The sequence below is a fragment of the Ciona intestinalis genome, chromosome 6 (assembly GCF_000224145.3).
Source record: "Ciona intestinalis chromosome 6, KH, whole genome shotgun sequence".
NCBI classification, from domain to species: Eukaryota; Metazoa; Chordata; class Ascidiacea; order Phlebobranchia; family Cionidae; genus Ciona; species Ciona intestinalis.
Window position 1 is genome coordinate 1,628,024 of NC_020171.2, and position 14,227 is coordinate 1,642,250.

Sequence of the window (14,227 nt, forward strand, 5' to 3'; positions counted from 1 at the left end):
CGATTTAATCACTGATGTTTCTCTTGCGTAAAAGCTAACATCGTCTATAAAAAAACACAATAAAAATGAATTGTTACATTAAGTTTTATTGTATAATATAGCAGTTTATAGTTAATTTTACACATTAAGATAATAATTGCATAGTAGGATAAGTAGTGTGGTTACGCAGTAACGCTGCAGCATTACAACGAGTCAGCAGCATATATATGTTAAGAGCATTTTAAGTTCGGATATTGAATCATAACAGTAAATACAGAAACGTGTATATAGCCTACCGACGATAGAATTCAATATATTGTCCAGTTATAACATGGGTGTTTTCTTATACACCAGACACACATGGTGTATTCATACACCTTATGCTCACTGTCGAGTTATAACGTGGGTGTCTTCTTATACACCAGACACACATGGTGTATTCATACACCTTATGCTCACTTTTTTAAGTTAAAACATCATATTTCACGACCCTAAAAGTGCATTTAGGGACTAATAGAAGAAATGTAATTAAGAAGAATTTGGTTTAACATTAGGTTAACAGCCAGTCCGTAATGGAAGCCGTCGAAACTCTGCGTAAACTGAGCCATCTTTCCAAAATCCATGACGGGTATCCCGTGTTCTTTACAATACTCGTTCAACTTTGAAGAAAAAGCGTCCAGGCCCTCTTTGCCTTGAGACTTGATATTTTGCGTTGGTTTAAGTAGGTTAGCGGGCAATGGAAGCACCCATACCAATTTAGGCCATTTCATTGCACTGGAGTTCGCGTAATGCTTTTCTATTACGTCTACAGCTGGCTTTAGGTAACGGTCTATAGTGGCGGTAGGGTTTAAGTTTATGTGTAAGCCAACCCCTACTACTATAAGTGTGCCAATTTTACCAAGCCGCTGCTTTACCAAGTCTACAAACTTCCCAGCGTATTCAAGACTGAAATACACTTTTACAGCAGCGGAAAATTTCGGGGTTCGATTTCTGCACAGTTTGTTATAATGTGGCAGCTCATACATGTCTTCTATTACAGTCCTGCAGTTGTCCCAAAAGAAAAATTCGAACCCGTGGCACCTCTTTTTCTGCTCGGGCGTTGTATGTGTACTCCAAGCGCCCTGGTTTGGGTCATTTGAGAGCAGCATCATCATTCCGACGAACATATTTCGCATGTGTGAATCCCCCACAAATTGGAGGTCATTAAACTGAGAATTTTCTATTACATCGCATGCAGTATCTCCGGAGTAATTTGTCCATTTGCAATTTCCATCAGTTTTCCAAATCGCAGCTTCAGCAACTTTGTATTTACGAGTGTCGATGCAACTAAAAAGATTAATATACAGTAATGTTGCCATTAAATACAGTAATGTGGCTTCTCTGTTTTAAATACCATGGTATTGCAGGCCTCATTCATCAAAATATAAATAAATGTAACTTATTTATCCTTGCGTGGAGGAAAAACGACAGTCGTTATAACACGGGGGTTCTGTTCCACACACCGCGTGCCCGCTTAGGAAGTTACCACGAATGTTACTGTGTATAGGTGAATATTTTGTGACTTTGCGTATGACACGCCATTCGGACAATCCAGAATGTATCACATAGTAGGGTGGGGGAAGATGAGGCACTTTTAGCACATTATATCCAAATATTCTGATCGTGTTTTAAACAATTAACAACGGTCTATGGGAGTCGTGAGAATACGGTTTTATAATTCTTTGAATGTTCTTTGTTTACTACCGAATGGGACGAGAAAATAGAATGAAAAGTTTTCCCATCTTCCCCTACCCTTATATAGATAATATTCCAACTTACTTCGGACAGTTGCAAGTTTCCTCACTAGCATCCCGACACACACCGTTCATGTAATTATCACAGCAAGGTTTATTTCCATACCGATCACACCAACTTCCAACCCTTGGCCAATTTGATCCCGGGATTCTATCCTGGTAACTGTGAATAGAACACACTTTGGGAAACGAATGCATGTAAATAGTTATCATCGTGTGCCCGAAAAACGAAAGTCGTCATAACACGACTGTTCCGTTTACAGACATGTTTTATCCACGCGTGGGGATCAACGACAGTCGTTATAAAACGCGGGTGTTATGTTTCATACACCTCGTACCTGCTTTACAAGTTACAGCATATGTCACGTAGTGGGAAAGATTACAATGGATTTAATTTTATTGCTGGGAGTTAATAGTTCCAGCAGCTCTGGCCATAGAAAAACCAGCCCTGGTCTCAACAACGCATCAAACACCACCTACTTGTTATAACCACATTTCCCGTCTTCGCGCGTCCACTTATTTTGAATTTTTCTTTGTGACCGATAGCGTGTGTACACGTCATCAATTTCTCGCTCCAGTGATTTGTTATATACGACCCATTGACCCTTGACGATATTTTCGAGCAAGTTGTCGCATTGTGAAGCTTCTGCATCGGTTTGGGGGGTTTCCCCATCTGTTTTACTCTTAAGCTTTTGTGGGAAATGTTTTTGGCCGTGTTTACCAATTGAACTGTCAAAGACGGGCGGTGTGCTGTACCTCATATACATTACGAAACCATAAGACGAAAAAAATAGAGCCCGACCCAGTCCTACTGTTAAGTGATACTTCTTAATCATTGTGACTCAAATAGGATCTGCGTTTAGATAAAAGAGCCAAAAATTCATTGAAATATAGATGCTAAACTTTGTATATAGTAGAGTGGGGGAAGATGGGACACCTTTCACACATAATAACCAAATATCCTAATCGTATTTTAAACAATTAGCAACGATCTATGGGAGACGTGAGGATTAAGTTTTATAAAAAATCGTTGAAAGTTTGTTTCGTACCAAATTGGAGGAGAAAATAGATTGAAAAGGTGTCCCATCTTTCCCCACCCTACTATATATAGGCTTTTACTATTTGCACTGTACATTATGTTATGGCTTAGGGTAAGATGGTCCATGTTTTCATTCTCTTTTATCGTCCCATTTGATAGTAAATATAGAATAATTACATAATTATATAACCGTAGATTTACGACTACAAATGAGTGTTTTAATTGTTGAAAACACAGTTCGAAAATATGACAAGCTAACGGTATCCATCTTACCCAACAGTATTTTCTAAAACTTTCCTGTTTTTTTTCCTTTTACATTCTTCTATTACACACTATATAAGCATAAAATAGCTTTTAACTATTTGTTAGCACAGTGCATGTTTTCGTAAATGGTATCAGAAACAATATTAATGGGCAACGTATGATGAATATCCGTTTAATAAGTGACTAACCTAATTGTCTGTGTAAACACAACTATAAAGCTGTTCACCTTAACGTCGGATTCCCAAATCAATAAGATTAAATCAATTTAAAAAGAAAACTTTGGTATTGAACAGACATAGTACCGTAGGGCTACGACGGGACATCTTTAGCACATAATATTCAAATAACCTTATATAAACAATTAATATCTTGAAATAACTAAATAAATAAATAGCGTTGTTGGTTCTTATTTAAAACGTCCGATAAGTTGCTAACTAAAGTATCTTTGCCCAAAGAGCGCCGATATATTTAGTAATTGGCAAAAGTACTATAATGAAACTAGAAAGGAAATCGCTTAACAGTGCGCACTATACTGTTCTAAGAGTTAAGTACCCACCGCGTGACACGCCATTGATCCTAGGATTTATTCAAAGCGATACATGCTTTTGTTCACTGCTTTTACTTGCTTTCATAAATTGTTCACCGCTTCGTTGTGAAGGTTATACAACACCCAGCGTATTGTCGTGCATTAATTATTGAATGGCTACAACAGGCATAACCAGGGCCCTTCAAAGTCAAGAACTTTTGAAACTAATCACCTATAAAGTAACATAGGTGGTAACTTGTAAGCTGGCACGAGGTTTTTGAAATATCCGTGTTATATAACGACTGTCGCTTTCCGGCTACGTGAGGATAAAGTATACGTTCATTCATATTCAACTTTAAGGCATTTATAAAAAAAAACAATTAAATATATTGGAATCCGTGTTTAATGTGTCTCTGGAATCCGTGTTTAATGTGTGTCTACAGATAAATACGTCCCTGTCAAGCAATTATTGAGCCGTAGGGTGGGGGAAGATGGGACACATTTCCCTTCTATTTTCTTGCCCCATTCATTGGTAATTAAAGAACATTCAACGACCGTATCCTGACGACTCCCATGGTCCGCCGGTGATTGAAATAAGTTCACAATTTTGGGATATTACGAGGTTAAGGCGTCTCGTCTTTCCTCATCCTACTATATATATATATATGTATCATATACATATACACATAAACACTTGCATTTTTGAGCATTTAAAAAAAAACTTTTACAAAACACATTAATCTTTTCTTCAACATTTCAAAACAAAAATTGTTGAAACTGTGTAGACGAAACTTAGTTTCGGTAGCATAAGGGTATTATGTTTCTATCAACGCAACGAAACACAAAATAATTTGCTCGTTTAATCTAATAATCGTGTTTTGGCCGCAGAGCCCGCGGCACATAGTTGAGGTTAGAGGCCTATGGATGGTAAACGAGCTTATAGCATATTCTGTTGTATGGTTTATTTATGAATGGTCTATTTATGTAATGGTGTCAATGTACTTATAGATGTATATGGTGTACTTAACTGGGGTAAACAAGAATACAAACTGTTTTGTTTTATTTTAACAATTCATGCAATATAGCAAGATTTAGGTTTTTAATACAAAAATAAGGGTGAAATTTATATGGCAGTCTAGGTGTTGGGAAATAATGGGCCAAGTCTGACCTAAATCCAAGGCCTAACAAGGACCTCGCCCATACAGAATAGAATATGGGTGAATATGGACCGCTTTACGATTTTGCGTGTCATCCTTAAGCCGGAGGCTATATGGTAATTTCTGTTCTATTACTTTTAGTAAAAGTAATACCAAAGCAATCTTTGTAAAGGTTTAGTAAAAAGGTTAATTTTAGCTCGCAAAGGCCTTACGCCACCATGTGCACGTACGCAAATTTTTGGTGCCGTGACGTCACGGATGTTGGTGTAAAGTAGAAACAGCGCTATGTCTCAATAAATATTGGTCAGTGTAACAATTTAAATATCCGGGTAATAGCTACTCTGGCCTAATTCTTAGGTGCTGTGTCACGCTGTATAAGACCTCAACATATAGGATAGAAAACAGTATAAGTAAAAAAATCGAGATATATATAGTAGGGTGGGGAATATGGGACAACTTTTTATTCTATTTTCCCGTCACATTTGGTAGAAAACAAAGAACATTTAAAGAATTATAAAACAATATCCCCACGACCATTATAGGTTGTTAATTGTTAAAACACGATCAGAATGTTTGGATAATATGTGCTAAAGGGGTTCCATCTTCCCCTACCCTAATATAATGTGCTCATTATCGTGATACAGATAGCCGACCAAGCGCTTGTGTAAGTATTGGTCCGTATTATTTATTGCTGAATGTTCTGAAGTGGATCAAATGGTTCAAGACCTTGCCCGCAAACACACAAACAAAAAACAAATAATCTGACCCAATTTTCAGGCCTTGTGTTTTCGTAAGCTTAGAAGCAATAAATACGCGCTATCATTGTGACGTCACAGCACGAGATTCGCGTGTTTATGTTTTTCGCTCGAGGAGAAAAATGCGACTCGAATTCTGGACGGTTACTCCTGCGTGAGAATGGTGGTAAAAATAGACACTGAACGTGAGGCCGGTGAAGGTTATGTGATATCCAGCTGCATAACATATAGTAAGGTTTACGGCTGACGAAGACAACTCAATGTCTTTAAATGCGTGCATGAAACTGTATAGTGAAAAAGATTAGTTTTATAGGAATGTGGGGTAAGACGGATAACGTTAGCACAAACTATTAACAACGCTGAGTTGTGAGGATACGGGTATATAATTCAGTTAACATTCTTTGTTTACCACCAAATAGGACGAGAAAATAGAATAAAAACATGGACCATCTTACCCCAACCTATACAAAAGAAAGATACCTTAACTTTAAGGTTTATTTAAAGAATAGCTTAGAAGGCGAGTTATAAACACTTGAATTTAATTTTTATGAACCAGTACGTGTCTTATTACACGCCGGGCAAATATAATTACTTTGTTGTCGTGTTTAATTGGTAAAACGAAAGAAGTATTACGAGAAAAACGAAAAGTCTATATGTAGATAAATAATAACTGCGTAAGAAGAACTTATTCGTATTTTAGTTTATACACAAATAAGTTTTCGACGAGAAAGGAGAAAACTGTATAAAGACTTCCGTGTACTTTTCCGCTGAATAGTCTCAAATTCTAGTTAGTCGTATTATGTCAATTTCCTGTTTCTAGTCAACTTGCGTAGACGTTACCACGTGTCAAGCACAAAGAAATTGCTAAAAAGGCTACGCTCATACCAGCTCATCTGCTTAGCGGCGTCTGTTTCACGTGTAAAACCGCATTGAAATAAACTGTGGTCTTGGGTATGTAGCGGCGGTTATATAACTTGGCCAATTTTAAAGGTTTCTAGTTTAGTATTATATTTATTTCAGGGTAGAGTTACAGTAAAGGTTTAACTACTGAGAAGTATATATATACAGCTAGGTTAGGGTAATGTTTTTCTTTTTTTTTGTAGTAAACAAAGAATATTTACAGAACTACACAACCGTATGCTCACAATTAAAATAGTGTTGTTAATTCTTAAAACACGCTCAGAAAACAGGGATATTATGAGATCTTACCCCACATTTTTATATGTCTTAAACACAAAATCACAGCTATAGCAAATTATAATGAATTCTGTTTACCAAGTAAAATTTTGTCTTGCAGTGCAGCTGGTTTCGTAGAACGCCTTCAGCGTAATCTAACTCAACCAACCCATTTCGCCTCATCAGCTTTAAGAAAGCTGAACTTGTATGTCATAATTACGACAAATGGTGCAATCTCGCAAGCCACGGGCTTAAGTGTTGTTTAGCGGTTTTAAAGCGTAGGGTATTTTCTCAATAAAGGTATTTCGTACTGCTTGCGCATACTCAAAAACAGTCAAGACGCGTTTATATTCAAATATATAAAACAGGGTAACACGCTGTATGCCTAGTTGATCAGAAATGTATTTTAAAGTAGGGTGAAAGAATTAAACATGTTTCTATCGTAATGAGAGAATAAAATGGCCGTGAGAAGATCTTTAATAAAAGAAGTACGCGAGAGAAGGCATTACCCATTATATTTATGAATGAACGAAGCCTAATTATTCGCGCGTGGCAGCAGGGCAGCGACAGTCGTTGTGACACGGGTATACAAAACAGTGGCATTTTAGCTACTGGCATTTTAGCTTTGCTGGTTTCGAAACGCAAGGTTCAGATACTATTGAACTGTGCATGTATACTGCCGAATGCGACCAGAAAATCCTTAAGTGTCAAGTTAAGGATATAACGGAAATGATGACGTCAGCCACGTCACAATTAAGAAGGTTAAATTCCTCGCTTTGTGGCGTAATATACGTGGCTAGCAGGCAGCTGAAAATATTTACTAGAATTTCGATTTTTTACAGGTATTTTTCTTTCTAGACCGTGATTAATATTGTTGTTTATCAGCAGATCATATTTAGCTATGGGCGCTTACGCTGTAATAGGTAGGTTTATACATATCGCTGTTTGGGTGATTTTATGTAAAACCGCAGGCGGGACTTCGCTAATTGAAAAAATTCGTGAAATTGAAAACCGATTCGAAACCAATTCTTCATCAATAAAGATTTCAGAGGGGTCGGGCTCGGGTTCGACTACTCCGAATATTTTAACACATGATCTTACTACGGTGGGTTCGGTTCGAGGCCCCGGGGAAGAAGAGGAAATCAAGACCGAAGAAGAAGCATGGAAGACGGTGGTGGTTGGGTCGTCTTTGGCGTTATTTTTTATATTTTTGGCTCTCCTTGCAAAAATAAAAAAGGTGGTGGCGTTTTGCAAGACATTCGCAGAAGAGAAAACAGATGACGAAATTGAAGACGAAGGGTAAGAAATCTAACCTTAAATGAATGAATGTAACTCGTTTATCCTGACGTGGCAGGCAATGACAGTCTTAGCACGGGTGTTCTGTTTCATACACCTCGTGCCCTTACAAGTTACCACGTATGTAGCTTAGTGAGCGACATGCCCAATGGTAGCGTTACCGAGTCTCGAATCGGTAAACTCTGGGCTAGGCGAGATAAGACTAACCAATGTATCGCGGCGACGGGTGTAGAAGATATACATTTCGCCTAAAATGACACCAAATGTCTCTATTTAAACAAAAAGTATATTTTTGGATACTAATTTTAATTTTATTTGTAGGTATGTTGAAGATATAAGCCAAGGTGACGTAGCCGTGACGTATGATCTATGGAGCAGCCAATCACGAGTGAGAACGATATCAGGTGTTATTGACGTCATAATAGATGGATCGTCACGTCATCAACGACCCTGTGACGTCAGAACTGTGAAAGCCTATAGGAACTCGTTTCGAAATTTCAAAAAATCTCACCCGACAAAAGGGGACGATTTACCAAGCTATTATGACGTCACAAAAGGGAGACGCGGTGGAGAGACACCCCCTGATTATAACGAAGTAACGGCTGGGTGTAGCCGAACATAATAAATGAATCTGGGATCAATGTAGCGAGACGGGGTAGGCGTATTTGACTAAGAGCACTGCTATAGACCAAACTACTATTTTAAGGCTGTTTTTACGCAGTACATTCTCTTTAGTCATTTTCCAGTCAAGCGTGCTTTACTTTAAAAGAAATTCGTATTGAAAAGGGTGCGGATCAGGTCAACCTTGTATTTTTTGGCATTTGATGTTTTATGTGTCTCGTTTTTATTTATTGTCGTTGATATTTTTAGTATTTTTTACTCTTCAAGTGTTTTGTAATAAACTACCTTTCTTACACGTTTGTTGTTTTTTGCTTAGATAATACTGTGGGGTAAGATGGATATTGCTTGTAAGCGAGCACGAGGTGTGTGGAACAGAACACCCGTGTTACAACAACTGTTGTGGCCCCGCCATCCAAGGAAAGTCATAACGTACTATAAAATTACCAAACAGTCTGACTTCACGCACGAAATAGTAAGCGGATACAGCGCCCAAGTTCAAAATAAAGTGGTTTGCCCCATGTACGTCACTTCGCTACGCTAAAATATTTGCTAACGGTAATCATTTTAGTGTACTGTCCTGAAACGGGTTTTGTTTCACAGTACAAACTAATGATTCGGAAATTACGAGATTAGGCGAGATTGGGCTCTATTATAGCTATGGGTTTCATAATTCTTTGAATGTTCTTTGTTCAATATCAAATAAGACGAGAAAATAGAACAAAAAGGTGTCCCATCTTCCCCTCTATATGTTATGAGTTTATATGCCAAAACTTGTCTGAAATTTAACAACTAAGCCGACACCCGACCATTGATGCAAACAGCCCAACTTATTTCTAAACTTCTAACATATAATGTAAATATGTAATGAAACTGCTAACACAAACGCAGGAAACCTAACTAGCGCGAAAATGTCTTTATAATAAAATTAATACAGATTTTTCTGTCAACTAACTCAATATACAATATATAAATAAAATCTTAATCTTCAGTTTTGCATACAAAATGATGTAAAAGAAAAGCAAATGTATATAATATATATGATACACTAGGCGAGGACAGGCTGTAATACAGTATTGCACATAAAAACTCCATGACAAAAACATTTTGATACATAGCGTCAAACAAAAGCAACGTAAAATAAATAATATCCAAAATGTTCACTTTTGATCTAACGTTTCTGTTCTTACAAAATAAAAAAATCAGTGCTGAAATAGTGTTTCCAAAACCAAAACCACCAGGTGCTCTCACAGTGTGTTGTGCCCACTCACTTTTAATCTGGCAACACTGGCCCATGCTCCTCAAATAGTAGGCAGTAATCTTGACAGAGATATCCAGATAACCAATACAGTTTGGCCACCCCCCCATATTAATGCCATCCTGGGTGCCATGCTCCAACCAAGGGACTGATATACTCCAGCAATGCTAACACCTTGAATGATAACAAAGTTAACAATATATATATATCAGAATGTTTGGATTATTGAACGTATTTTTACCCCATGTGCCAATCCTGGCCTAAATCCTAGAACCTATGGTGTCCCATGTTGCGAGACCTCACCCACACAGAATAGAAAGTATGTTGCTTATATAACTTCATGTGGCAGGTTATAACATGGGTGTTCTGTTTCAACACCTTATGCCACTTATGAGTTATCATGTACAACTTTGTGGATGACTATTTTAAATGTTTCCTATTGAATAGGGTATGGCTGATTATTTAACAACTCATAAAACACCACTGGATTGTCTTATGTAAATAACTTTGTGGTTGATTATATTATTTGCCCAAAGTCACCATAAATTTTAAGATTTTAAGCAATACATACTCACATGATAAAATGCCACCAGTCAAAGGCATAATGAAACCCATAGCTATAATAGCAAGTGAGTACCATCTGCCTTGCTTATTCTTGTGTAATGCCAAGAAACTTGCAAGAGCAGCCACCCCATGAACTATAACTGATGACACAAGCACCCAGAGGAATATCCATGTCGTCATGTCTAGAAAATTTAAATTTATGAGAACTTACATCTTATTGCACGGCAGGGCAATGTTAGACATTATATAATTCCTGTTTTCCATAGATATACAAGCATTGATTTGCGTATGTATGTTTTTAGTACCGCTTAGGTTTTTGGTGACTGAAAATTTTGGACAGCCCATTAGTGGCCACTAGGTTAAACTAGTCATCATTGAGTGTCTTACAGTTATGGTTATACTCTAGTTGGATGAACCTTGCTGTATTGTGTATGCCTTGCATCAAATACAAGCTTTAGAATACAGAACAAATTAAAAAGCTACTAACTTTCAAATCCTTTTATGTCTTCTGTTGATAAAATATTCCATGTCATGTTTTTATCATTAAATCAAACTTTAAAGTGGACCTGCTGAAAAGTGATGCTGATTTAATGAATTTATCTATCAAAGTAGTCAAATTTACAACACAATTTGCTACAACGCAAAATATACAAAATTTGTAAAGCTTTTTGAAATTGTGATATTTTTTAAAAGATAACAATATTTTGACAGAAAAAGACAAGTAGATTAAATGGTGCTCTGCAATGACTGCACTGCAACAATTACTGTTAACACAAAGCATGTGTATTTATAAAAGGAATGTTAAGCTTAGGCAGTTTCAGTATCAGAAAGAGCAAAATCGACACTAATATAATTCTTATCAACCCTAGACGGATAAGTGTTAAAAATACTTTTGGAGGGCTTGAAATAATCAGTAGGTGCGTGACATACAAACTCTACTGCGTCCATTAAATGCAATGTATCATCACTAGGGCCAAAGTAAAAGTTTTTCGGGTCAAAACTTCTGTCTTGGTCCAGTTTTTTGGAGGGTATAAGCCAAGTAAATGAAGTGTATTTTTCAGAGTATTCGTCCGTTAGAAAACCATTGCACTGGGCATAATATGGAAGGCAGTCGTCTTCATCTATAACAGATACAATGTCTCCTGTTTGGTAATATTGTCCTTTATAAAACACACTATCTGTTACCACACTTGTACCAGAAAGTGTGGGTGTAAGTCGCTTGGAAAAAAACTTGTTCTTAAAAATTGACCTACGCCCTTTTCCTTTGGATACAGTTTTGTTTCTAGCTATTTTTGACCGAGAGTTCTTGCCTTTACCATTGCTTTTTTTGCTTCCATTGCCGTTGCTTGTTTCCCCGGTCTTTTCGCGTTTATTTATTCCTTGTTTTACAAAGCAGGTTTGGCAAATGAATTCATTGCCTTCTCGTCGCCATATTGGTGTTTCTTCCGCACTGCAATGCTTACATACAGGTGCAGCACCGAACGGCATATTACAAAACGAATAAGCGCTGCAAAACGAAACCTAATGCTAAAAATGGAGGTACAACTTTTAGCTCGATTTACAGACGAAAAGTGTCGTTTTTATTGCAATTTATAGATTTAGGAAGCGTAAAAGAAGTAATTTACCTTTCTAAATAATGTTATTTTACTACATTTAGTCAACAATTAAACAAGAAAACACGATAAAAAATGTTAAACTTATCTGGGTAACCACCGGTTTCATAGACACAAGATAATATTCAGCATTATCTTACGGGGAGTATAAATATGAAACTATGAGATTTACAGTAACACTTTTTAAGTTATCCTGTCTCCTTTTATGTAATAAACTTTCAGAACTAATTCGTAATCTTTAAAAATATCAGACACGTCCTAGTTGAGTCAGATTACATCGCATATTTAACAGTTTTAGTGAGATAGGGGAAGGTGGGACACCTTTAGCGCCTAATGTCCAAATATCCTGGTGTTTTAAACAATTAACAACGGTCTATGGAAGTTGTGAGGATACGGTTTTATAATTCTTGAAATTTTCATTGTTTACTACAAAATGGGACGAAAAATATGGAATGAAAAGGTCTCCCATCTTTCCCCACCATACTATGTATTAGTATTTAAAAACTTCAATACATCTACCTATTTTACAAATATACAACATATGTTCGATAGAAATTGTTTTTATTGTTTTACTACAGAAGAAAGAAGCGATAGAGCAACTACAAGATTTACATCTAACTTAAAATATTACATTTCAAGCAGAGGCAGCTACACTTTTGAATATAGAAAATTTAAACTGAGACTTCATTTTGTTACATTACCAAAACGAACTGATATATGTTAAAATTAAATGTTATATGAATGAGCTAGACAGCAAAAGGGGTGTTAGTGTTGGTAGATTAAACATCATCATAGTCATTTACGATTGTGTTTCTTGTTTCCTCCTCAAAAGAATTTCTGAAAAAAGTCATGATATTTGTTGATTATCTTAAAATATAAAACTTGTTAGGTGTATTTGTCCTTCAGTATAACTTTATGAGTTATAACACAGGTGTTCTGTTTCATACACCTCGTGCCCACTTATAGTAACCACGGATGTAACTTTAAGTGTGATGGTTTTATGCATGGCTGACAATTTGGACAACCTATTACTAAGTTCCTGTTAATTGCCTCGCGAAAAAGATACACGTATTCCGTATATATATATAGAGAGAGCATAAAACACCTTGTACACCAATACGCATACAATAAACTAAAGTTCAAAATTATTTTACCTGTATACATGTACACTACACCTAAAAAGTTATTATATCGCTATCGTAATTAAACACACAAACAAACATCATTATTATTATGTATATACATATATATATATATAAAATAAAATAACTATTACTTGTATTTTCCTCTTGAGATCCTTGTCCGGTCACTATACTGTAAGTTTATCGATTTCTTCACGCGCCCTCTTCGAAGTATTATAATCCCTAATATAATCACCATCACCAAGAGAATCGCGGCCGTAGCCCCGACTGCGACGGCTGCAATAAGATCGGTATCTGTGGAGATTCAGACAGCCCAAAGTTATTAGTTGTAAAAATTTGGGTTAAAGTTTTTTTTTACCACTATAGTGACAATCATTTTTTAAAAATAAGATCTGTTTATGTGGAGATCCATTAAAAAAATTAGTAGCTGATTTTTGGGGAATTGTGTATGGGCAAAATGTAAAATTTGGAATGTATAAAGCTAGTAGAAGTATAAATAGTTTGTAAGAATTTCCTATTTTTTACCACCAAAGGAATAAGTGTTTTGGTAGAATTAATTTGTTAAAGTTTGTGTTATGATATTTGAGCAATAAAGTTAAAAAAAACTTTAAATCTATTTGCGTTATCCTGTTATAATCATCGCTTTTTGGTAAAAGTTGTGTATTAGTGTTAATTTTACACAGAAAACTAAAACAAATTACAAAATCTGTTTTAGTTGGCAAGTTTTACATTACCATGTCAAATAATTTTACCTTTTTTACATTGTTGTTCATTATTTGCAGAAAAATGTAAAAGAAGTCTACTTTAGTATTTAATCTATGTACACAGAGTGTGTACAACTAGTTAACTACATAAGTAATATTATAGTAAGACCAGTAAGCAATTTATCTCATTGAGACCTGCAAAGCTGCACTAGATCAAAAAGTTTTGAAAAATCAAAAATGAATAAGGTAGTGGTAATTTAAATCAATAGGGAAATAAGTTGCAAACTTTTAAAAAGGGTGTTTTACACACATGGAGTAAGTTTACAATAAAGCTTCAGCAAAG

The 14,227-nt window shown here is 36.1% G+C and overlaps 5 protein-coding genes across 5 annotated transcripts in view; 1 reads left to right on the forward strand and 4 right to left on the reverse strand.

Moving 5' to 3' along the window:
* Positions 1–65: 65 nt before the first annotated feature.
* Positions 66–2,539, reverse strand: LOC113474021. Its single transcript, XM_018812223.2, has 3 exons — positions 2,253–2,539; positions 1,798–1,935; positions 66–1,305 (listed from the first exon to the last, which is right to left on the reverse strand). Exons 1-3 carry the CDS (start codon positions 2,537–2,539, stop codon positions 483–485), a joined length of 1,248 nt encoding a protein of 415 aa, XP_018667768.1. The 3' UTR covers positions 66–482.
* A 4,930-nt stretch (positions 2,540–7,469) lies between these two features.
* On the forward strand, positions 7,470–8,899 carry LOC100179289. The gene is made up of 2 exons (XM_026834902.1): positions 7,470–7,988; positions 8,307–8,899. The coding sequence occupies exons 1-2, from the start codon at positions 7,591–7,593 to the stop codon at positions 8,605–8,607; spliced, it is 699 nt and encodes a 232-aa protein (XP_026690703.1). The 5' UTR covers positions 7,470–7,590; the 3' UTR covers positions 8,608–8,899.
* Positions 8,900–9,614: 715 nt separating this feature from the next.
* Positions 9,615–11,180, reverse strand: LOC100182421 (transmembrane protein 170B-like). Its single transcript, XM_009860542.3, has 3 exons — positions 10,913–11,180; positions 10,437–10,607; positions 9,615–10,035 (listed from the first exon to the last, which is right to left on the reverse strand). Exons 1-3 carry the CDS (start codon positions 10,956–10,958, stop codon positions 9,905–9,907), a joined length of 348 nt encoding a protein of 115 aa, XP_009858844.1. The 5' UTR covers positions 10,959–11,180; the 3' UTR covers positions 9,615–9,904.
* On the reverse strand, positions 10,995–11,951 carry gat-like (zinc finger protein). Its single transcript, NM_001078443.1, is given in 1 exon segment — positions 10,995–11,951. A coding segment is annotated over 1 exon segment (681 nt). The 5' UTR covers positions 11,914–11,951; the 3' UTR covers positions 10,995–11,232.
* Positions 11,952–12,582: 631 nt separating this feature from the next.
* Positions 12,583–14,227, reverse strand: part of LOC100184790 (serine-rich adhesin for platelets-like) — a 32,053-nt gene continuing 30,408 nt past the window's right edge. Inside the window, exons 58-59 of the mRNA XM_018812200.1 lie at positions 13,315–13,474; positions 12,583–12,875 (exon numbers count right to left, since the gene is read on the reverse strand). Coding sequence (XP_018667745.1) covers positions 12,818–12,875; positions 13,315–13,474 — 218 coding nt within the window. The 3' untranslated portion in view covers positions 12,583–12,817. The remainder of the gene's footprint in view (positions 12,876–13,314; positions 13,475–14,227) is intronic.